The 22,985-nt window shown below is 50.6% G+C and overlaps 2 protein-coding genes across 2 annotated transcripts in view; both read right to left on the reverse strand.

Moving 5' to 3' along the window:
• The window catches only part of LOC306822698 (dedicator of cytokinesis protein 3-like), a 101,903-nt gene extending 95,334 nt beyond the window's left edge, over positions 1-6,569 (reverse strand). The window contains exon 1 of the mRNA XM_079341865.1: positions 5,407-6,569. Within this exon, the coding sequence (XP_079197991.1) occupies positions 5,407-5,443 (37 nt within the window). The 5' untranslated portion in view covers positions 5,444-6,569. The remainder of the gene's footprint in view (positions 1-5,406) is intronic.
• Positions 6,570-8,568: 1,999 nt separating this feature from the next.
• Positions 8,569-22,483, reverse strand: LOC306822628 (DDB1- and CUL4-associated factor 1-like). The gene is made up of 31 exons (XM_079341751.1): positions 21,972-22,483; positions 20,927-21,105; positions 20,767-20,843; positions 20,442-20,515; positions 20,179-20,292; positions 19,938-20,075; positions 18,953-19,588; positions 18,780-18,881; positions 18,038-18,196; positions 17,757-17,936; positions 17,526-17,635; positions 17,312-17,411; positions 17,042-17,211; positions 16,838-16,962; positions 16,676-16,752; positions 15,988-16,152; positions 15,752-15,907; positions 15,022-15,636; positions 14,671-14,948; positions 14,404-14,587; positions 13,627-13,709; positions 13,416-13,500; positions 13,094-13,327; positions 12,916-13,009; positions 12,708-12,812; positions 12,470-12,543; positions 12,305-12,394; positions 11,801-11,950; positions 11,096-11,231; positions 9,146-10,693; positions 8,569-9,103 (listed from the first exon to the last, which is right to left on the reverse strand). Exons 2-30 carry the CDS (start codon positions 21,097-21,099, stop codon positions 10,623-10,625), a joined length of 4,755 nt encoding a protein of 1,584 aa, XP_079197877.1. The 5' UTR covers positions 21,100-21,105; positions 21,972-22,483; the 3' UTR covers positions 8,569-9,103; positions 9,146-10,622.
• Positions 22,484-22,985: the final 502 nt, after the last annotated feature.

Here is a 22,985-nt window from a genome sequence, read left to right on the forward strand (position 1 = left end):
ATGAAGCCGCTCAGTGAGGCGTCGCTAAGCTGACATCACATCAGTGGCTGAGTTAGAGCTTCAGAAAATACCAGAAGAGCTCAAAGGCCGTCTCCATCGCCACTCATTTATATCATGCAGCCGGAAAGTCCAATTAACCTGCTGCTTCAGAAACAGGAAGTGATGAGTCGTTAATTCACACACTTGCTCGGCGAGGGGCGGGGCGGGGGTTCACCATGGACTGGTCAATCACAGGGCTGACCTACAGAGTCAGCAGGTGACCTCATCAGGAGAACATGACAGGCCTTACTTCTCTATTTCAGCCCTGCTCAGAACAGGCTGTTTCTGTGTCTGTAGCTTTAAATATGTAAATGAGCTGTGTCTGACCACGCCCCCTCTCTGGAAGGGCTCGGGTGTACTCTCTGCTTTCTGGCTCCATGTCCTATTGTTTACGGTGAGAAGGCAGACTCAGAGGGCAGAACAAACACCTAGCTGTGGGAGTGTCACCCACCTGGGGGAGGGGCTACTGCCCTTTGTGATGTCATGAAGGGAACATCTCCAAACGGCCTGTTTGAGCACACATTTACTGAACAGTGGAGCAGGCAGAAGACGGAGAGGATGGACTTTTCTCATCATCGGGGGGTTATTGTACAGAAGCTGTGTGATTGGAGGGATCAATCTGGGTCACATTGATGGTTATAGACGGCTTATAGTGACCTGCTGGGGGTTCACTGTCATGGAGGCTACATGCATCACAGATTACAGTTAAGAGTCTAAACATAGCTCCAGCTTGGACCAATGTTTTCATTAACCTAAGGGGGGGGGGGGGTCAGTTTTCATCAGCCATGTTGATCTTTCAGCGAGCAGGACTGGAGAAGTCTCCTCCCTCAGAGATAGGACTTGTAAGGTTTGGAGCTTTGGGCAGAGACGCTGGAAGAAGTCCGTTTAACATGAAGACCCGACACAAGGTGTCGGGTTCAAACATCCAGCGGGCTGAAGGAGCCTTAAAACGAAAACTACCTTCTGTGAACTAACAACACAGAAATGCTTGTAAGCCATGTGTTTGTCTTATTTCCTCTAAGATATGTTTTAGACCTTTTCACCTCTCTTGGATTGGTCTACAGAGAAACAGGAAGTGCTGGGCACCCAGTCTGGTCTCGTTCTCAGACCGGGCAGAGATTAAATCAAGACCACCACTGACTATCTTTCCGTGTTCTTCCTGTGGTTCTTTCTTAAAGAACCAATAACTTCCTTTTGTTACAGCCACAACCTTCCCGCTGTTACGGACACGCCCCCTAAACACAAGGTCATGAGATATTTCTGGTCTTGATCTTGGTCTTACGTCGGTCTCCATCCCTAAATGTCTTGGTCTTGACTCAGTCTTGGAGCCCACCCAAGGGTCACGCAGCCTCTCGGGTCTGGGAGCCCTCAGGGTCTGGGAACCCTGGGGGTCTGGGAGCCCTGGGGGCCTGGGAGCCCTGGGGGTCTGGGAGCCCTGGGGGTCTGGGAGCCCTGGGGGCCTGGGAGCCCTGGGGGTCTGGGACCCCTCAGGGTCTGGGAGCACTGGGGGTCTGAGAGCCCTGGGGGCCTGGGACCCCTCAGGGTCTGGGAGCCCTGGGGGTCTGGCTCAGTGTGGTAGGAGAGCATTGATTTTCTGTCTCTAAACGTAGCGAGGCAGAGCGCAGCGACAGAGGAGAGTAAAGTTCAGATAAATAGGTCAGAAAAAAAACAATGAGGACATCATGTGACGACAGATGAAAACAAGCAGGAGGTGCAGAGCCTGACCTGAACACATCTGTCACCGAGACCGTGTGACCTACATTCATCACCTGCTGCCAAGCTGCCATCACTCTGAAGACACGCCTCAGTGTCCCCTCCTCTGATGACGAGTGAGACAGAATCAAGCTGCTCCGCTAACATGCAGCCTTTAACCTTTCCTCTGAGAGAGGCGTCATGGTGGGAGGAAGTGAGCCGCCCTCTGGACCGCGTGAAGCGCCAACATCACCGTTAACTCAACCTTTGACCTCCATCACCGTGGACCAGCTTCAGTTCATGCTTCACTCTCTGCTGGAAAGATGTTCAAACTCCTTCTGATGACTGAGAGAATATCTGATCAACTCGATCGAGCTTTTTTATTAAATCTTTCAAAGTGAAATCAAAGCTTGAAATGAAAACGACACTTCTCTAAAACAGCAGAAAATAAATAAACTTGTATTTCTTAAACTTTAAATCGGATTTCTTTTTGTTCAGCTTCGTCTTCCCTGAAGACAAAATGTGTCCAAACGACGGACGCTGATTGGACGCGTCTTCAGGTGACTCCGCCCTGATAATCATCAACATGGGCGGTTTGTTGGACGACAAGTCAGAACAGTGACAGCAGACGGTACGAGGACGGCAAACACAGAGGAGAGAGAGAGAGGGGGCGAGCGGGGAACCCGGCCTGCTCACATCGACGCCACCAGCCAGCCAGACGCTGGACGTGCCAGACGCAGTGTCTCTGAACATGCTAAAGCTCCACTACAGATTTGACAGCACAGTCGTTTAATCATCTTTGAGAAACCGTTCGCTCCGAGGTGTCACGGTCACATCAGAGTGGGGCGGGACTTTAGGACAAACGAGCTGATCTTATTGGTGCAAGAGGTCCCAGTGTGTACAGCTTGTTCAACTTTTACAGCAGTTTGTAAATGAATGAGCACGAGCTGACATCATCAACATGACGAACACACACACACACGAGTGGAACCTGCAGCACCACGTCTGCACGCCATGTTGGACCGCTGTGGCTGCTACAGCGCCCTTTAGCAGGTGTGTTATATAAGAGAGTGTGTGTGTGTGTGTGTGTGTGTGTGTGTGTGAGAGAGAGAGAGTGTGAGAACTGAGTGCTGTGCTGTGCAGCCCTGGGGGAGGTGAAGCTGCATTCAGGAGCCTCTATGGGTGCCACAAAGCTGCATTCATCCAGCTGAATAGCTGTTTTTCTACAACCAGGCACTAGTCATCCCAGCTCTATGAGTTACCACTCTGTCGCTGCCTTGGTATGCAAAGCCTGATCCAGCACAAACACAAACGCCGGCACGAACAAAAGACACACAACACAGGACCATCAAACCACGGGCTTTTATTCTGGACCTTCTGCTTCCATGTGCTCGCTCAACGGCAGATTATGGATTTCTTCTTCTCTCTCATCTTTTGTGCGCTCGCTCGTCACTCCATATTCATGTGCCAACCATGATCTACTGCCTCCAACACTAACGATTAGTGCAACGTCGCGTGTGTGTGTGTGTGTGTGTGTGTGTGTGTGTCTCTGAACACACTGTGAGGCTGCAGCTGTAAATCAACACTGCGTCCATCACGTCCTCTCCAGAAGCTTCTCTTTGACCATGTTTGGTGCAGAATCCGTCCCCCGCCACACGGCCGCAGGAGGACGGTGGACGCTCTTTGCTCTGGGTCGATAAGGCTCCTCCTGAGTGCTGATTGGCTCAGGACGGTTTCATCTTCAGGGGGGGCAGCGAGGTTCGTTAAACGCGGGAACATTAAGTCAGGATGAGGAGAGGTCTGGCGGCTGTGGCCCAGTGGAAGAGGAGGTTGGGGGTTCGATCTCCACTTCCTGCAGCCACATGTCCGTTAAATCCTGAATCGCTCATTAACTTTTAACAGAGACAGCAGAGCGTCTAACAGCGTGTATGCACGAGCTCCTCCTCTCCAGGTTGACCTTCAAACATCCTGCAGAGGTCACGGCCGGCCCTGCAGGTTCTAACCTGGTCACTCCTCACCTGTTTGGAAGAGTAGTGCTCACGTGCTGATGATGATGATGATGATGATGGTCGCACGCTGTGAGCTACGTTGACCTGTTCAGTATTAAACGATGCCGTCCCACTCTGACACACGTGTTGTCCCTGTAATCTCCCAGCATGCTCTGGGAAACCTTGACATGTGTGATGCAGTTGTGTGTTTGTAAGGTTCCTCGCAGAGCTCAGCGTGGATCCGCTCTGAGAGTGTGATGAAGGGATCCGGCAGCAGAGGGGACAAAAAGCCGGCCTCATTCAAATTCAGCTAATGTCTCGTTCCAATTAACAGAGTGCCGGAGTCATGATTCCCCACATTGACTTCCTGTCAGCGCTCTCCCTCCCCGCTCTGTGCACACGCTGCTGTGGACTCTTTCAAAGAACTGGGCAGCTGTCAATCGATCGGGGCCGAGCTCCGCCACCTCGCCTCAAACTCTCGTGCCAATCTCACCGGAGCTGTGCGAACTTCTGATTCTTATTCGCACCATGCTCTCAGTGTAAGGGTGGTCTCAGAGGACCCTCCATCCAAACACCACAGATCACATTATAAACTCACTGCAACCTCCAGCTGGAGACCAGCGTGGTCAGCAGGGGCGTGTCCAGAGGAGTCACCCCAAAACCCACACCTATGATTGGCTATTTGCCTAATCAGAGGCGGGGCTTAAGTACAAATCAGCTGACTGGCTGATGGTAGCATGTTGAAAACTAAAAGCTTTAAAAATGATGTGACAGCCAATCAAAGAAAACCATGACGTGGATCAGGGAGAGCTTATTGGCTGTCTCAGGCTGAAGATGATCTTCATCTATTTCATATCCACTACCTCCATATGTCCATGATATTTATAGCAGATGTGATTTTAGATGTTAATAGCTGAGGGGTTTGCACAGTTACACGTTCATTAGACTGAGACAGCGAGCAGCCTTCAGCCTGTTTGAAAGGCACGCCTTGATTTCACTTCATTTCATGGACTTGTGATGTGCTGAATAAAGTTTGATCCCAGTGTGTCGTCTTGTGATTCCAAGCATATGGCAAAATGTTTCAAATCACAGCGTCATGTCACGACTCACGCATGCTGATAATGTGCTATTTCAGGGCCTTCCACTGACACTCATTACGTTAAATAAGTGAGGATGGATTCAGGATTCAGGACCAGCAGGGCTGAGAAAAACGTGTGGGGAAGAGCGAATGCAGCAGAGACGGGCGGAGGGCGGACAGAGAGGAGTATTGAACAGATCATTGGCTAATGGCCCCTAAACAGCAACTCTCATCTGCAAACATCTCTCCCATTACACGGTTATATAATATTGATCCCTGCTGTGGAGTCACTGGACTGTCAGCTCACACACAGACACACTCTGTGTTCTTCACCTCAGGGAGCATTTCCATCACACTTTAAAGCTCATCTTCACTAAACATCCAGCAGCGTCTTCTCTCCTCAAACTACACCGAGAGACACCACAAAGAGTCCTCATGTCACAGAGGCCCCCCTCCTGAGAGCAGCAAGTAGGACACACATTCAAGGGAAGAATAGAAAACAACATGAAGGCTTGTTGTCCCTTAAAGAAGTAGGACAGAGACAAAGTGAAATCTCTGTCCCTCAGAGTCCCAGCAGGTCCGGCAGCATCACATCACACATGTACTCACCCACTCCGATCTTCTCGTCCTCAGTCGGCGTCCACATGATGTTTGACAAAAAGAGCAAAATCCCACCGAAGAGATAATCACAGGATGCGCCGCTTCATGGGAACCCTACACAGGTCTCACCAGAGACGGAGGAGGAGGAGCAGAGAGACGGAAAGTTAACTTCAGGTGTGCCCGATGAAGCCACAGGGGGGGGAAAACAAGAGAGTAATCACTCCCCAGGTGTGGAGGTGAAACAGGGTTCAAGTGAGAACGAGGTGCTGCTGTGTTTTAAATCCGCTCAGGTCGAGAGTGACGCATGGTGCAATGTGCGTGTCCATCTCTGTGACTGCAGCTCGTGGAAAAACAGAAAACACCGAAGAGACCAGCAAAGATGACAAACCGGCGTCAAAGCAAGCGCAGTGCTATTTCTCCAAAGAGAGGACGTCACAAATTGTTCATGGGGCAAAAAGGCTGCGAGGGGACCACTGGACCAGAGACGCTGTGAAAATCACATCCGACTGTGGAAGATTATTTTAAATACAATAAACCACAGCTCGTGCTCCAACTAGAGCAGAGAAACTAAAACACTATGAGGAGGTTTTCCAATCCAGGGCGCACAACAACAGTCCAGAAGTCCATGTTGGTCAGGTTCTGCCTCGTCCCTCGCCCGTCCTCATTCAGTGCGACATCCCTCAGCCTCTCCAGCTCCCCTCGTTTCAGATATGTCTTCTTGTGGATCTAGAAATGCGCACCCATTTCTCCCGCTGTTGCGTCGTTATTTCCCCCCCTCTGCAGCTCTCAAACTTGTCCTGTCCGGTCTGTGCCCGATGTCGGTGTGAACCGAGCAGAGGGGGGAGTCATGCGCAGGCGGCAGCAGGAGGGGAAACTGACATCAATTTAAGAGGATCAGGCGAATGAAGAGTCCGTGGATAGAGTGGGTTACATGGCCGAGAGAGGGAGATAATGTGTGTGTGCTGCGCCACGCGATCCTTAAAGGTTATCCGTGGTCACATGACGCGTGCAGGAGTTCATTTGATCATCCATGGGCAAGAAAGTGTCCGTCAGCGCGGGAAAAAAACGGGTGCACGCATTTACGCACCGAGGATTACGCACGGTGAAAGAGCGTAAATATGAAGACACACAAGAAGGCTCAGTCAGTGAGTGGAGCGGCTCTGTGTGCGTGAACATCCCGCACACCGTCTCACAAACACTCACATGTGATCAGCCTCCTCACAATTAAGGACTGCGACCTGACACGGCTCATAACGTCTCAAACATGACATCGTGATGAATTCATTTGTCAGATTGAGATTTACAGCCTCTGTCCGCGGCCCGTACAGGGAGGAGATGATCACATGTGTTGTGTGTATTGCGCCACCGTGCGTACAAACGTGGCCAACACACCGTTTAAAATGACTCACTATGATCATGGACCGACCGACGGCTCCACTGCACACAGCTGGATGAGTTCATAAGGTAACCATGGTGATGGAAAACAAATCCTAGGAGGCGCTTTTAATTATTATTATTATTTTGTTTCTGATTGGTAAAGCGACAATACTTGACTAACGCACCTGTACAGCACACAGGTGTTGGCTGATTAGACCAGGAACAGGTGGAGCTATGGTAACAATTAATGTTCACTAATAAAACACAAGACCACAAGTCAACGAGTCCAAGTCCTGGGCCAAGTGCACTACAGATGAGATTACTATTTTTTTTTAAAAAAAAAGGCTATTCACTACTACTTTAACAGGTGTTTCATTAATATAATAAACTGTTTGGTTTCAGCTCCTCAAACAGGCGAGGTTAGCCTACTGAGGCTAACGTTAGTTTCACTTCACAAACCAGCCTTTGTATTGACAGAATAGGATTAATTAATGACATACTTTGCTGAAACATGCCTGTTAGCCCAATTTAATAAGCTAGCTAACAAACACCTCACGAAAGGTAGCTTTAACCTTTAACCGTCAAATAATCAATAGAATAAAGGCCTTTAGCATCAGTTTAAAGTAAATCAGCAGAAACGGCTGGTCGGGTTGTTGGTAGAGAGAAGTTAACATTAAAAGGTCTCCTGTATGTCATATTAAATTTGCTCTTTTGAATTAAACTGTTCAAGTGTTTTTCTCAACAGTGCAGTAAAACAGTTTATCACTGCTCTGAAGTAACGTTGCTAGGCAACGGACAGTCCACTCAGAGGGCTCAGAAACGTGAAAAAGTTCACAATAAAAGTAGATTTTACAAGAAAGAAAACTATTCTAGATTATCTTTTAGTTATTTAACATTAAACACTCTTTAAACATTTAGATTTGTTAACTTGATCAATTTGATGTGTCCCACTTGTTAATCTGAATCAGTTTTTACTGTCAACTCCATTTACAAGCAAAAAAAGAAAAACAAGGCTAAAATTAACCCTAAAAGTACTTAAATAAAATGAGAGGCAATAATCAATATATAAAATAGAATTAAAAACATGTCAAATATAAAGCATGATTTAAAAAAAAGACAATGTAATGTAGTAGTCATCCACTGTTTTTACCACAGACTAGTGTTTCCAATATCTGTAAAAACCAAAGGTAAAATATAAAAGGTCTTCTCACCTGCAGAGGTATAAGGCAGATCATAGCAGATCCATACACAGCATGAGCAGTGTGTATTCTCAGACAGGTTCTTCATTTTAATTACCTAAGAAAGGATCCTGATTGGGAATAACTGTCATCAGCTGAGCGAAACAGGACTCACCGACACCCGTCATAGTTCAACACTGACCTCTAGTGGCTCATTCGGGTAACAACACACGAGAACTCAAACGCAATTTAATGAGGCTTCTGACGTCACTGGTTATACATTAGGCCTCCTGGACCAGCGAATCAGAAACAGGACCCTGGATTCAGACTAGATGTTTTCAGATATGGATACAGTTTTGTTTTTTGATTTATTAGCAGAAGTTGTAACATTCATGTCTAATAAGTAAACTTTATCACAACCGTCTATTTGTATAACCAAACTCAAACCCCAAAGACTGTGTGTGTGTGTGTGTGTGTGTGTGTGTGTGTGTGTGTGTGTGTGTGTGTGTGTGTGTGTGTGTGTGTGTTCGATGTCGAGCTTCACTGTCACGTAACATGCTTTATCAACGAACTTTAAAACCATACAGACACACGAGGCAAACGTCACAACAACAGAGAAGGGGAGAGAGGGGACTTTTATTATTAAAGTTGAACTAATTATAGACTGCTCATCTTCATTTACAATCACAGCGAATTCAAACTGCTGTAAATACAAAACAATGTGGTTTGTTTACGTCTTCGTAACGCTGCTGCGGCATGAAAAATAACCTTTGACTTAAGGCAGATCGTTGGACGCAGTCACAAAAGAGTTGACAGCGACGCCCACAACCTCAGACAGGTGTGAAATATAACATATACATCATATAAGAGCTGTATTACTGACCCGTATTGAAGACACAGGTCAAAGGTCACCTGGTCACTGATGAGGTAAACACTCTGTACAACAAACATATTTGAAACCTTAAAGCGGCTGATAAAGAAATTATTGCTGGACTCTGAATAGATTTGCAAATATCTGAACTATTCACACGGACATTAAGCTACGTTAGAAGAAACGATCCCTGCAGAGTGTAATCAAATTAATGTATGATGTCTTTTCCCGTATATATATCTCCATTCCTCGTGCATAGTGAAGGATTCAACACAAACAGCTCAGTCTCTCTGTTAAGCTTTGCTGTGCTTATGATTTCTACCAAACGCACACCAACAAGTTTTTGCAGATGTCTGAAAGGCTGGTTCTGTGCTTTCAGTCTTTGACCCGCTGACGTGACGCCTGGACGTCAGGCAGACGCTCGGCTTGATCATCAGTCACTCACACACATAAAAGCTTTGTACCTCCTCGTTAAGATGAGCAAAAATAAATTAAACTAAAGTCAAAATAAGTTAAACTAAATTACAAGAATAAAACCCCTCCACATAGAGCTCACTCGAAATTATTGTGGGATTTCAGGGCTAATTATCAATAATATTAAAGGTCACAAATTATTCAAAATATTTGTTCTCACTAACATGTGTCTCCAGTCCGTCTACAAACCCCCCAATGATGAGAAAAGTCCGTCCTCTCCGTCTTCTGCCTGCTCCACTGTTCAGAAAATGTGTGCTCAAACAGGCCGTTTGGAGATTTTCCCTTCATGACATCACAAAGGGCAGTAGCCCCTCCCCCAGGTGGGTGACACTCCCACAGCTAGGTGTTTGTTCTGCCCTCTGAGTCTGCCTTCTCACCGTAAACAACAGGACATGGAGCCAGAAAGCAGCGAGTACACCCGAGCCCTTCCAGAGAGGGGGCGTGGCCAGACACAGCTCATTTACATATTTAAAGCTACAGGCACAGAAACAGCCTGTTCTGAGTGGATTTACAACAACACTTCACACACATGTTGAAGAGGAGCTCTGAGACTTGTATGAGTGTGTGATCTGAAATGGGCTCAAACTGAACACTGTGCACATGAAGTATCTGCCGCTTCCTAAAGAAGAGGGCGTTTCAATTCTTTACAAGACTGACACGTTTTTTCACTTCTGAAGATTTGAACAGTAAAACTAAAGAAGTCGTAAAACGCAGAGATTAGGATGGAGGAGGAGGAGCCAATCAGATCAAGCCTGTAGATATATAACTGTGTCCAGCATCGTCTGGGATTCCTCACTGATCACTGACTTTATTGAAGTATTTGTACTTTGACACTAAACAACAGGATTACTAACACCTGTACCATAAACATAAATGAACGGGACCTGAAACACCTTCATCCCCTCTCTGAGGAAGTGAATGGATCCAGTCTTACAAACAGCTCGTGCACAGGAGTCAAGAAAATCTCCTTTCGCATCCAGGTGTTTTTATTCTGAGCTTCAGATGAAACCTGAACGTCCCTCTGTGAGTTGAGAGCTCGACACTGACACCAAAAGGTTTTTGAAAAAGTGAGAAAGCTCTTCAAAACGAGCTCAGTCCGCCGTACGAGTCCCTTTATTCTCCTGAGCACCATGAACTATGGGTTATAAATTATTTGCCATCATTGTCGTCTCTGAGTGAACGACAGATACGTTTGTCCTCCTCTGGGACGCTTTAGTGCATAGCGGTGTATTCACAGTCGACTTGCCTGTTAAAGGAGAAATGACGGTTAAAAAGAAAAGTCCACGCTGGCTTTCGTTTGAGAGAGACGATCAGCTCGTCCCGGGTCAGGGGGACGAGCCGCTGCTGTAAGCCCGAAGCAACTGAGACACGTCGTCGTCTGAGGGCTCTGGATAGTCTAAAACACACACACACGTAAACACACACACACACGTAAACACACACACACACACACACACACACACAGTCAGTGCAAAGTTTCATAAAAAACGTTTTAAAGAAAAGCAAAATACAAAAAAACTGCAGTTCCCTCAGCGGCCACTTGAGGCATACTCTCACAGTGAGTCGACACCCGTTAACTTTACAGCACAATGACAGCCTGCGTATCTGATGTTGTTGGTAACCCAGCTGAGGTTATCCAATCAATTAACACGATTAGCCCCAGTAGCTTAAAAACATTCTTCAGCCACAAGACTCCGCCCCCCCTCTCCGCCCCCCCTGAAGGACCACAGCCTCTGTACATGCAGCCAAACCCCACTGTGAGGCCTTCCCTCATCCGTTTGTGTTTACTGATACTCACACATGTTGTCAAAGTCAAACACACTCGATCCTTCATCACTTCTGTACGAACGATCCGAGTCCACAGAGTCATCGTCATCATCGTCTTCCTCGTCACTGTTGTTGTTGTCGCTGTTGCTGCCGAGAAGATCTGCAATCTGTGAGGACGAGAGAGAAGAAAGATCCAGAGAGGACGAAACAAGGTCAGGAAAAACCAAACAAGACCGGACACACAGGTGGTGACAGGAAGTGACGAGGGGTGGAGACAGGAAGTGACCAGAGGTGGAGACAGGAAGTGACGAGGGGTGGCGACAGGAAGTGACGAGGGGTGGCGACAGGAAGTGACCAGGGGTGGCGACAGGAAGTGACCAGAGGTGGAGACAGGAAGTGACGAGGGGTGGAGGCAGGAAGTGACGAGGGGTGGAGGCAGGAAGTGACGAGGGGTGGAGGCAGGAAGTGACGAGAGGTGGAGACAGGAAGTGACCAGAGGTGGAGACAGGAAGTGACCAGAGGTGGCGACAGGAAGTGATGAGGGGTGGCGACAGGAAGTGACGAGGGGTGGCGACAGGAAGTGACGAGGGGTGGAGACAGGAAGTGACCAGAGTTGGCGACAGGAAGTGACCAGAGTTGGCGACAGGAAGTGACCAGAGTTGGCGACAGGAAGTGACCAGAGTTGGCGACAGGAAGTGCTCAGACTGATCCGATAACACAGGGCTCACTCGCTCACCTCCTCGTCTGTGGGACTGTGCGGCTGGTCTCCGTCTTCTTCTGTGTTTTCGTCATTCACCATTTCCTCGATGAGCCGGTCGGTATCCAGATCGTCGTCGTCATCGTCGTCGTCGTCTGTGTCCGAGGAGTCATCGTCCTGGTCTTCGTCCTGCATCAAGGAGAAATCATAAACCACGTTAAGACGTTCGCTGCAGACAAAGTTTTTTTTTTTTTACTTCTTCCGCTCTTTTCCAAACGTGAGATATTCCTCGAATTTCAGCCGCCTGCGTATCGTACCATGCACGCACATCGTCTTTGCTCCGTGTCAGATGCAGGGGGCCGAACAATCTCAAATATGAAACATGACGTAAAAAAGTAACGGAGCAGCGTCTGTTGTCACGGAGACAGGAAACGTTTGAGCTAACCGAACTCACGGAGGCGTCCATGTTGCTCGTCTAACTCGTTACCAGAACGCCCCGCTCAGACACACGAGGTCACCGATGCGTCCCGGCGTGCGTCTCACCTGATCGTCGTCGTCTCCCTCTTCGGCCAGCTTCTGTCGTCCCACCTCGTACAGACGACACACCGTGTCCAAGCTCACCGTGTCCTGATTCTGCAGAGAGACGGCGGCACGTTAAAGAGCCTCTGAGCGTTTTCAGCTCACAGCCTAAAAAGAGACGTTTGGTACCTCGATGACGGCCAGGTAGCAGTCTTTGCTGTCCGTGCACAGGTCAAAGATGTTCTTCTTCACGTCCACTGTAGCTGCAGGGTCAAAGAGGAAAAACAGTAAATCAGGAGGAGGTAAAACGTGTCACAGTGGCGTTTAAAAAAAGGAGGAAAAATAAATAAACACGAGCGTGTAAATATAATCTTTACTCATCCAACCGTGAGCTCAACGTCCGACGTAAACAGGAAGTGCACCTTACCGATTGGCTTGTAGTCCGTGGCGTCGAATGTCCTGAAGGACGAGCCGAAGGGACTCTTGATCTGCTCGTCCATGGCGTCGTCCTCGTCGTCGGCCTGCAGCATCGCTGCGGGAGACAAATCAGGTCGTGATGTGTCCACGCTCGTTTACACGCCGCACACGGCGTTCAAGGGGATAAAAAAAAACAAACAGAAACAAGCAGCTCGTACCTCCATACATGATGGTGGCGTTGCTGTTGAAGACCAGTCGGCACTGGTCCAGAGCGGGGACGGTGTGAAGGAGGTGGAAGGTCCTCAGGTCCCACTGATAGGAGAGTCAAGGTCGACCACGACAGAAGGACACGGAGACAAACAAACACGGTATTTAAAGGTCAGAGTGAGAGGATACGATCTCCGTGTTGACGATGACCTCCAGGCCGTTGGGGTGGAAAACCCCGCTGATGTTCATGTTGAACTTGTCAAACTTGTGGATGGCCCGAGACGCCCGCACGTCCCACAGCACGCCGTCGTTCAGCACCAGGTCGTCCGTGGGGCTGAAGGTGGCGCAGTTCCTCTTGTAGTTGTTGGCCAGGGCGGGGTCGTTTAGCGTGAGCGTCTTCTGACCCGTGTGGACGTCGTAGATCTGCAGAAACGTGGTCGGGTGGAGAGATCAGAGAACAGACAGCGAGGAAGGAGAAGAAGGCGGCGCTGATGAAGAAGATGAAGCTCACGTGTGCGACTTGGTCCTTGGTGCCGATGACTCGGTCCTGAGACAGTTTACTGAACTCCACGTAGTGGTCGTCTACAAACGAGTGCCTGAGAGAGAAACCAGACTTCAGCACCGTCACTCACACTCGCAGTGTGTGTGTGTGTGTGTGTGTGTGTGTGTGTGTGTGTGTGTGTGTGTGTGTGTGTGTGTGAGAGAGAGAGAGAGAGTCTTACTTCCTGCTGAAGACGCTGTCCACGCTCCACAGAGCAGACAGCGGCTCGCTCCAAGGAGCAGACGTGAGGAGCAGCTTTCCATCCTGCAGAAACACAACCAGAGTTCAGACAGTCAGCATGTGGTGGACAGTGTAGCTTCAGTGTTTAGCCAGCTCTGCATGTGGTGGACACTGTAGCTTCAGTGTTTAGCCAGCTCTGCATGTGGTGGACACTGTAGCTTCAGTGTTTAGCCAGCTCTGCATGTGGTGGACACTGTAGCTTCAGTGTTTAGCCAGCTCTGCATGTGGTGGACACTGTAGCTTCAGTGTTTAGCCAGCTCAGCATGTGGTGGACACTGTAGCTTCAGTGTTTAGCCAGCTCTGCATGTGGTGGACACTGTAGCTTCAGTGTTTAGCCAGCTCTGCATGGGTCTGTAAAGCTTTCTGCGTTCTAACCTCTCTCCATGTTTCATCTCCAACATTGATCCTAGTTTGAGCAGCTTTCTGCTGCTGGAGCTTATTAGAAACATGCAGAGGCTTTTTAGCTCGGGTACAATCACTTCTATCTGAAGCAGTTCCACTGCCCGCTTCCATCGCTGCAACACCTGTTCACCTGATAACTGCTCTCATATCTGGCAAACCCAGGGGTGTCCAAAACGGCCTTCAAAGCCCCGCCTACCTTCTCTGGTCCAAACAAATCCAGAGCATTTTATTTGCTCGCAGCTTGTCAACCATGGCCCAACAGGTGTATAATATACAGTATGTGTGTATGTGTGTATGTGTGTGTGTGTGAGCGTACCCTGGAGGGTTCGAGGTGCGTGATGGCTGATATGTGGCAGGTGTAGCTGGCCTCCTCCTGTCCGGAGAACACGTTGTAAAACTTGAGGTGACCCGAGTAGGTTCCCAGGATCAGGAAGCGCTCGCGGGCTGAGAAGGCACAGCAGGTGAAGCCGCCCTCGTGGAAGATCGACATCGGGCGAAACCTGAGCAGAGAGTTCAGAGCGTGAATTCTTGCTCGTCATAAAATGCAAACAATGAAAAATGTCTCGGGGTTCTCGAGTGTCACCTGCTGAATATGAGGTGTCGATCCAGACACCCTCGGTCCACGCCTCCGTACTTGGGGTACAGCACTCTGCTGCCCAGGCGGGCGGTGAAGTTGGGCGACGCCTGCCTCCTCTGTTTGGGCTCAGGGCAGCGGTGGGGGGTGAAGAGGGAGAAGGGGGGGCAGGTGGTGACGGGGTTGGGGCAGCGGGCGTGCTGCTCCCTCAGGTACTCGGTGATGATGCTGTCGAGGGAGGGCGGCGACGGGAGGTGGCGCTCCAGCTGCTTCTTCATGGCCGGAGTCTGAGGAGGAGAGTGGAAGTGAGAACGTCCTGAAGCTTCAAACACGTTTCATGAAACCGTGCGTGTAACTGACCTGGATGAAAGCACCGTGGTCAGACTTCTGCTTCAAAGCCCTGAGTTTTTTCCCTGAGTTGCACGGGGTCGCCGGTCGCTCCCGCGTGAACAGAATGCGTCCGAGCAGATGTGAGCCCTGTCCCTGCGGGGAGGCGTGAGGAGGAGGGGGAGGATGCATGGCCGAGGCGGGGGAGGAGGAGCACGAAGCGTGAGGAACGACGGGCGAGCGATAGGGAGTGGTGGAGGAGGCGGCCGTGGCGGCGGAGGACGCCGGAGACGATGCGACCCGGGGTAACCTGCAGGTCCTGGGGACGAGCGCGGAGGCCGGAGGCGTGACGCAGGACGAGCTCTGGCAGAGCGACGTCACGGGCAAGTTGGCCTCCTTCACCAGAGTGCTGGCCGTGTCGTTCAGCCCTTTGCTCAGCAGGTGGTTCCTGATCAAGATGAGGAGCTCTTTCTCGGAGAAGGTGATCCGCGACTGGGCGACCACGTTCGCCTTCTGCAGGCGAGCGAGCGAGACGTCCGTGCCCATGAGGAGAGGCTTTCCCGACACCCGCTCCGTCAGCTCCGCGGCGTACCTGCAGAAACGGACGTGCTCGCTGCGTTTGTCCTGCAGCACGGGCTCCTTCATCAGCTGGGGAGGGAAGAAAAAGTCAAACACGATAACGTTTAAGCGTGCAGTGCGTAAAAACCCGCCTCCAGGGGGCGCTCAATCAAAACGAGAACACAAGACGGCGTGGAAGCTTCACCTGCTGGATGTGGCTGCTGGTGAAGAGCGGCAGCTTGCTGATGATCTGCCTGATGGCCGAGCTGCGGGAGAGTCCGACCAGAGCTTTACACGCCAGCGCTCGAATCAGGTCGGCGTCCGTGATGGGCATCTTCACGGACAGCAGGGACAGAAGCACCTGGAGGGGAGGGGACGTGGACGTGAGGGACGCTGGACGGGCTCTGACAGGTCAGAATCATTGCTCCTGGCGCTCTTTACCTTGATGCCGTTGTTGTTCTGCACCACCTGCCACATGTGCGCCAGCACTCTGTTGTGGGGCGCCGGCGGCTGCTTGAGGTGGAGCGCCGGCCTGAGGGGGGCGACGGTGAAAGAGGCCGCTGTGTTCAGGCTCTGGTCGGGGGCGCACACACAGTTTATGATGACCTGGAGAGAGAGAGAGAGAGAGAGAGGAGGATGCAACACGCTGAGGCCGTATGGATCCACTGACTCGATCTAAATGTCCACCCAGCGTTTAGTCTGAGCAGCAGAGCGCCGGCTGTGGCGAGGAGGACGAGGCAACAATACGAGGAATATCTCCGCCTCGTCCCGGAGTCGTTACAGGATGAATCCAGGTTTATTAGAATTAGATAAATATAAAACTGAAACGGCCAAGACAACTACGTTCTCCTCCATTGTTTTTGGTTGCCAAGGTGACGAGGACCGGCCTTTCAACCTTGTGATTGGTTCATTGAAAAAAAAAAAAATAATAATTTTTTTTTAAAAAGCGCTGGTGACCTCAGCAGAGCCTTTTTGAAAAGTTGACAGACTTTTAACTTGAGGTGCTTGTTGAAAAGACGCCGGGCGCCGCTCTCTGCTGTGAACGCTCTCTACCCGTTAGAAACAAAAAAAGACGCCGAGGACAAAACGCTGTGTGGACGCGGGGCCTCACGCTGTGCTGGAGTCTCACCTGCAGAGCAGACTTCTGGATCTCAGCGTCGTTGACGAACACCTCGCCCTCCGACACGCCCAGGATGATGCTCATGCCTGCAGCCGGAGCGAGAGAGACGCTCGTGAGCACGAGGAGGAACAGCCAACAGAAGAAGAAGAAGAAGAAGACAGACGTACTGACCCACGGTGGAGACGGGAGAATTGGTCTCGTCCAGGACCTCCACGGTGTCGGCCAGCACCAGCTGGACTTTGGGAACCAGCACCAGCATGGCCAGGATGTCCAGAGCGTAGCGCACTGTGTCGCTCCTGCAGAGACAGAGAGTTCAGAGAAGGGGACGCCGCGAGCGCTAACTTACTGGACGTGAAGACGTGCGCGTGGCTTCACCTGCCGTAGTACGTCCTCCAGTCGCACGCCAGCGAGATCAGCTGCAGCATTAAAGGGACGCAGGACATTTTGTAGAACGCCTCGACGGGCTCCCAGTAGAGCTGAGGAGGGCCGCAGTCCACCAGGAACTCCATCATCTCGATGAACTGCTCCCTGGTGTACGTGTACGCCTGCAGGCACACACACACACACACACACACACGCACACACACACAGCGTTTAGACATCAGAAGCTGAACACGCCGTGTCCTGATTGGTCAGAGCACACACCTTGTAAAAGGGCTGCTGGGGCACGGTGGTCCCTCCCTCCGACGTGTGCAGGGACTGCTTGACTTGTTCCGTCTTCACGGCGAGGTGAGCCTCGAAGTATCTGAACAAACACAAAAGTAAAAACGCTGCATAAAAGCAGAGGAGCAGAGATTGAGACTCGGGGGAACGCCAGCATGGCGCCCACGCAGCTGATGAGACGGCGAGCATGCAGTACCTGCGCAGGGCCATGCAGGTGTGCTTGGCTGTCTGCCGGCTGGAGAAGACAAAGTCATCGCTCAGCACGGAGCCTCTGTGCTCGATGTCCAGGATCTGCAGCGTGCTGATCTGCAGGGAGAGAGAGAACAGCATCAGCAGGTTCAGAGGCGTGGGGATGGCGTGGGGATGGCGTGGGGATTGCGTGGGGATGCGTTGACCCCGCTGTGAGGAGGACGGACGTGGAGCTGACCAGGTTGACGAGTCTGCGCAGGCCGTCCTGGTGGTCGAACAGCTGCAGCACGGCTCGGAAGGAGAAGGAGATGGAGAAGAACATGGTGGCGTGGCAGACGCCCGAGGCGTGAGACGACTCCAGGAGCCACAGAGCGTAGGCCACCATGCCCGACAGCACGCCGTCCTGCAGGGTGCACACCTGCACAGACACAGGGGGGGGGGGGGGGGGGGGGGGTCATCCTACACTCTCTAACACAGCAAGGATGGAAACACATCGAAACAACGGAGCGGCTGACCGACCCTCTCCAGAGCGTCCTGGTTGTACGCCAGGTAGTACAGGCACAGCGACACTCCGGTGGCGGCCATGGAAGGCCTCGGGATCTCCAGAAGTTTCTGCACTCCTCCGTGAGCGATGAACTGCGCCGCAAACTTCTTGTGGAGGAGCAGCGAGGCGAGATACTGAGAACAGAAGGAGGAGGGAGGAGGGGCTTAGAAACGTTCCAAGACTGAGTGAGGTCACACGCTTTTAGATTTGTGTTTGTACCGTTTATTCAAAAGCTTTTATTTAGAGACATGATGAAGTGAAATGTGTGAGAGGAGCCACAGGTCCAAATCTGCCCCGCCCACCTGGAGGACCAAAGCCCCGCCCACAAGCGTTTATCTTATCCTCCACACACAGACGTGCTCGCACTGGAACGTCCTCGATCATCACACACACACCAAACCCCTGAGGGGATCTGTGTGTGTGTGTGTGTGTGTGTGTGTGTGTGTGTGTGTGTGTGTGTGTGTGTGTGTGTGTGTGTGGGACATGATGTCTGTCCACAGAGTTTTTAAGCGTTCCTGTCTATTAATATGAACAAACACAAACACTCACAGACTGTCATGTAAACTGTCTTCTTCCCCTCCTCCCTCTGAAGCTTCAAACAGCAGCACATATAAAACAGACGTTGTATCTGTTCAACTATTTACAGTGTGACCAAGTGAAGCTTGTGGCTCTCACACGGGGACGTGACGTGGTCACACTGCACGGCGTGGTTCTTACCAGCAGAGCGTCATAGGTGAGCTGCACGCTCTTGGTCCTCCTCAGGTCGATGTAGTTCAACAGTAAGGAGCGCGTGTCCAGCTGCATGAAGGCGGCGAGCAGCTGCAGACGAGACAAAGGTTAGAGGAGCGGTAAAACCAGCTGAGAGGGACGCGGTCGGAGCGCGGCCTCACCTCCTGGTAGTCTCCCAGCGGCGTCAGGTACTGCAGGATCAGCCTCTGCTCCATGGCCGGGCTCAGCGGTGACAAGCAGTAATCTGAGCCAATCACCATGGAGCTCATCTCTGACCAGGAGGAGCTGCCGGTTGGCTGCTCCCTGGACTCCTCCTCGTCCTCGTCCTCCTCCGTCCTGCAGGAGGAGGTGAAGTTGAGTTTCTGCTTCGCCTTCCTCCCGTTCTCCTTGGCGGCTCGATTCCTCCCTCCTCCTCCTCCTCCTCCTGCTCCTCCTCCTCCTCCTCCTGCTGCTCCTCCTCCTCCTCCTCCTGCCTGCCTGTCCTCCGTCTCCTTGGAGCTGGACTCCTGGCTGGCTTGATAGACGTAGTTGGGCAGCAGTCGGGCGGAGCCGGGTCCGCTCCTGCTGCCGTGTCTCAGCGCCGAGCCCAGCGGGGACAGATGTTTGACACACTTGGACGCTGTCCTCCAGCTCTCGTCGTCCGCTCCCTCGCCGTCCCTCTCCGGCTGCTCCGTGGAGACGTTGGAGGTTTGTGCCTGAGCGTCCTGAGGTAGAGTCTGGAGCGCCCTCCTGCCGTTAAAGTGACTCTGCGTCTCTTCACTTTGCAGCTGGTGCAGACGCTGGATCATGAGCGGCACCTGCAGAGGAACACATGAGCAGTCACATCCTGCCTGTTACATCGGATACGTTTAGAGCTGGACACACACGCTCGCTCTGCTTCACCCTGCAGCTTCAGACAATACAGAAGCTGGAATATAACAGAACTTCTATAAACCACAAACACTGACCAATCAGGTGGCACAGAGAGAGCGAGCTGACCTGCAGCGTACGCCGAGCTTCACACACACACGGAGTCGAGCGTGTGTGTCCGCTCAGTAACAACTGAACCAAGTGAGTTTGCTGTCTCTTGTTTGGAATGAGTGAAGGTAAGGATATGTGTGTGTGTGTGTGTGTGTGTGTGTGTGTGTGTGTGTGAGACACACCCACCAGCTGAGCGTTTTGTTCTCGGTAGCCGACCGCCACTTCCTGGTCGCTCATGGCTCTGGCGAGGAGGCCCGTGCTGTAGACACACAGCGGTCGCTCTGCTTCACGAGCCCAGGTGAACAACGTGTCCACCAGACCTTCCTGCAACACACACACACACACACACACACACACACACACACCTCTGAGTTCACTGAAGTGAGTGTAATTATTTTGGGGTTCTGGGACTCTGTGAAGTTCTGACCTTCTCCTGGAAGACGACCGAGGTCTCGACGCCCGGCATGATGTTCTGCAGCAGACGACAGGCGGCTGTGTTCAGACTCAGCTCCCTGCTCGTCATGATGTACGTGTCCAACAGCTGCAACACACACACACACACACAGACACACACACACAGACATACACACGTGTCACAACTTCCAAAAGGTCCAATAATAAACTGTGTGGTGTGTTTTGAACAGTCAGACACGTCACGGGACTCAGAGGATCAAAGACAGGAGTCCTCACCGCGTTGGTGAAGTCATCGTTCTGGAAGACGGTCTTCAGGAGCTGTCCGAGCACGCAGCCCGGGTCAGCTCGACCTACACACACACACACACACACACACACACACACACACACACACACACACACACACACACACACACACACACACACACACACACACACACACACACACACACACACACACACACACACACACACACACACACACACACACACACACACACACACACACACACACACACACACAAAAAGAGGAATGAAGAGTGTAAGACAACAAACACACGATGCACAGCAGTGATGACATCATGATCAGTGTGAGTCGGACCTGGGTGACGATCGTCAAACGGGTCCGGGTCTTCTTTGAAGTACAGCTCGGTGTTGCGTTCGATCAGCTCAGAAACCCTGCGGAGAGAGGAGACGAGGTCAGCGCCTCCATCGACGGGCAGATTCAGACGTCTGGTGTGCGAGAGCGACTCTCCGCTCACCTCGTCAGGACGGACACCAGCTGCTCCGTGGTGCCCGTCTCCACTTCCTCCCATTCGTCCAGCAGCTTCCTGAGCTCCTCTTTAGGGTGAACGTCCGCGGCTGCAGTCGAGGCGGCAGACGGCGCGGCGGCAGACGGTGCGGCGCCTGATGGTTCCTCCCCTGGAGAAGACATTTCCACCTGACAAACAGAGAAAACACTTCAACACAGAGAACCGCCTGGTGCTCGTTTCTCTCAATCTGAGTTTGAAGAGAGCCAGAATTAACCGACGGTCATGAGCTTTGGGTCATGACCGAAAGAACGACGCCTCCCGGGAGGAGCTCGGGGTCGACCCAGGACACGCTGGAGAGACGATGTCTCTGAGCTGGCCTGGGAACGCCTCGGGGTCCCACTGGAAGAGCTGGAAGAAGTGTCTGGGGTGAGGGAAGTCTGGGTGTCTCTGCTTAGACTGCTGCCCACGCAACCCGGCCCCGGATAAGTGGCAGAAAATTAACGGATGGATGGACATTTGAACGATGGACACTTAACGACACAACAACAAAAAACATCATCCTTTCAATTTATTTGAACTTTAATGAATGTGAAGGGAGGCACAGCGCTGGAACCCGACAAGTTCTTCAACAACTCAAACTAAACCTCTCCTCCTTTTTGTTTTCAGCAGCTAAACCTTTGATTACTGTACATAATGATTTAAAGTGTGGGCCCTCAGGGGCCTCCTGCTGGCCCCTAACCAGCTGCCTCTCAGGTCAGGTTGTTGAGGATGAGTTTTAAAGTGGTCTCAAAGGTAACAGGTGTCAGCTGCTCGTTTCAGCTAACACGACAGCGAGGTGACAGTTAGCACACTTAGCTTCACTTCCTTCCCTCAGTCTGCTTCCTTTACGTGAGCTCGAACACTAAACAACATCCTGTCCCTCTTTAATGAACGTTACTGTGAACACATGAGGGCAGACATGAGGGGAGAGCAGCGTGTCTGTCGCCTCATGTCAAACACAAACAGCAGCTAGCGGCTTCAAACACTTTGATTTTAGATTTAAATGAGCACTCACCGGCTGATAAAGCTCCCTCTCCCTTCAGGAAGTCTTTCTGTTCAAACTCTGCTCGTTAGGATCGAGCAAACTCCGCTCACATTCACCGTTAGAGAAAAAAAACAAAAAAAAGTTTCACGTTTATTTTCAAACTTCTCCCGGCGGCTGCGCGCTACGTCACCGAATGTGTCGACGTTAGATGACGACACAGACCCACTTCCTGATGGGAGTTGTAGTTTTGACATCTGGACGAATACTCAACTGTAATTCCGAAAGATATTCATCATATTTATGATTTATGAGTCCAGTTTTTTTCAGCAAAGGAAACTAATTTAAGGAAAATATGACTTTGATAAGTTTAGTTAACTTTAATTTAGTTAATATTCATATTTATGTTCATATTTAATTGTTGTACAGAGAGTGAACGGTCTAAATTCAGTGTGTTAACCATACCTGGCTAATAAAGCTGATTCTGATCAAATCAAATGGCGTCACAAATAATCCTCCTCCTGAAATTTAAAAACTACAGATTAAAAAAATTATTTAAAAATCCTCACAATGGAGAAACTCACAAAAATATAGAAGAGAAGTGGGGCCAGAGACCAAATCAAATGTGCTGCATTCACATGTCAAGGAAAATACTAGAAGCCCGAGCAAAATCTTCTAATTGGTTTAAACCACAGACTGTTTAAACTGACCTAAGCCAATCAGCGTCGAGTCTGCCTGGACTCGTCCCTGTGTGGAGAACAAGTTGAACATTTCTGAACGTGCGTTTGAATGACTTTAACGTTGATCATTTTGTCATTGAAATTTGAACTAATTAAGTTTATGTTTTTTAAAGATGTTCAGTCGGGTCAAATTCCTCCACAGAAGCTCCAATTTAAAAGGCTGAATATAAAAAAATAAATGGAATAAAATGAGTCAGAATCACAGATTTAAAAATAAAAAAATGTAAAAATCAGAAGGATTTTGTCCTAAAGAATATTTTTTAAGTTATTTGTTGGCCTTTATCTGATAAGTCAGGAGACAGGAAAT

Source organism: Symphodus melops (genome assembly GCF_947650265.1).
Source record: "Symphodus melops genome assembly, chromosome: 4".
NCBI lineage: Eukaryota > Metazoa > Chordata > Actinopteri > Labriformes > Labridae > Symphodus > Symphodus melops.

What these genes read in the sequence shown, in the direction of transcription:
- LOC306822628 (XM_079341751.1), bottom strand. Translation starts at nt 21,099, where the DNA reads ATGTCTTCTCCAGGGGAGGAACCATCAGGCGCCGCACCGTCTGCCGCC. An exon ending in TCACCTATGACGCTCTGCTG is followed by an intron (nt 18,197 to 18,779) that starts GTAAGAACCACG and finishes TTCTGTTCTCAG; the next exon opens with TATCTCGCCTCGCTGCTCCT. An exon ending in GTTTGACTTTGACAACATGT is followed by an intron (nt 10,694 to 11,095) that starts GTGAGTATCAGT and finishes TGTGTGTTTTAG; the next exon opens with ACTATCCAGAGCCCTCAGAC.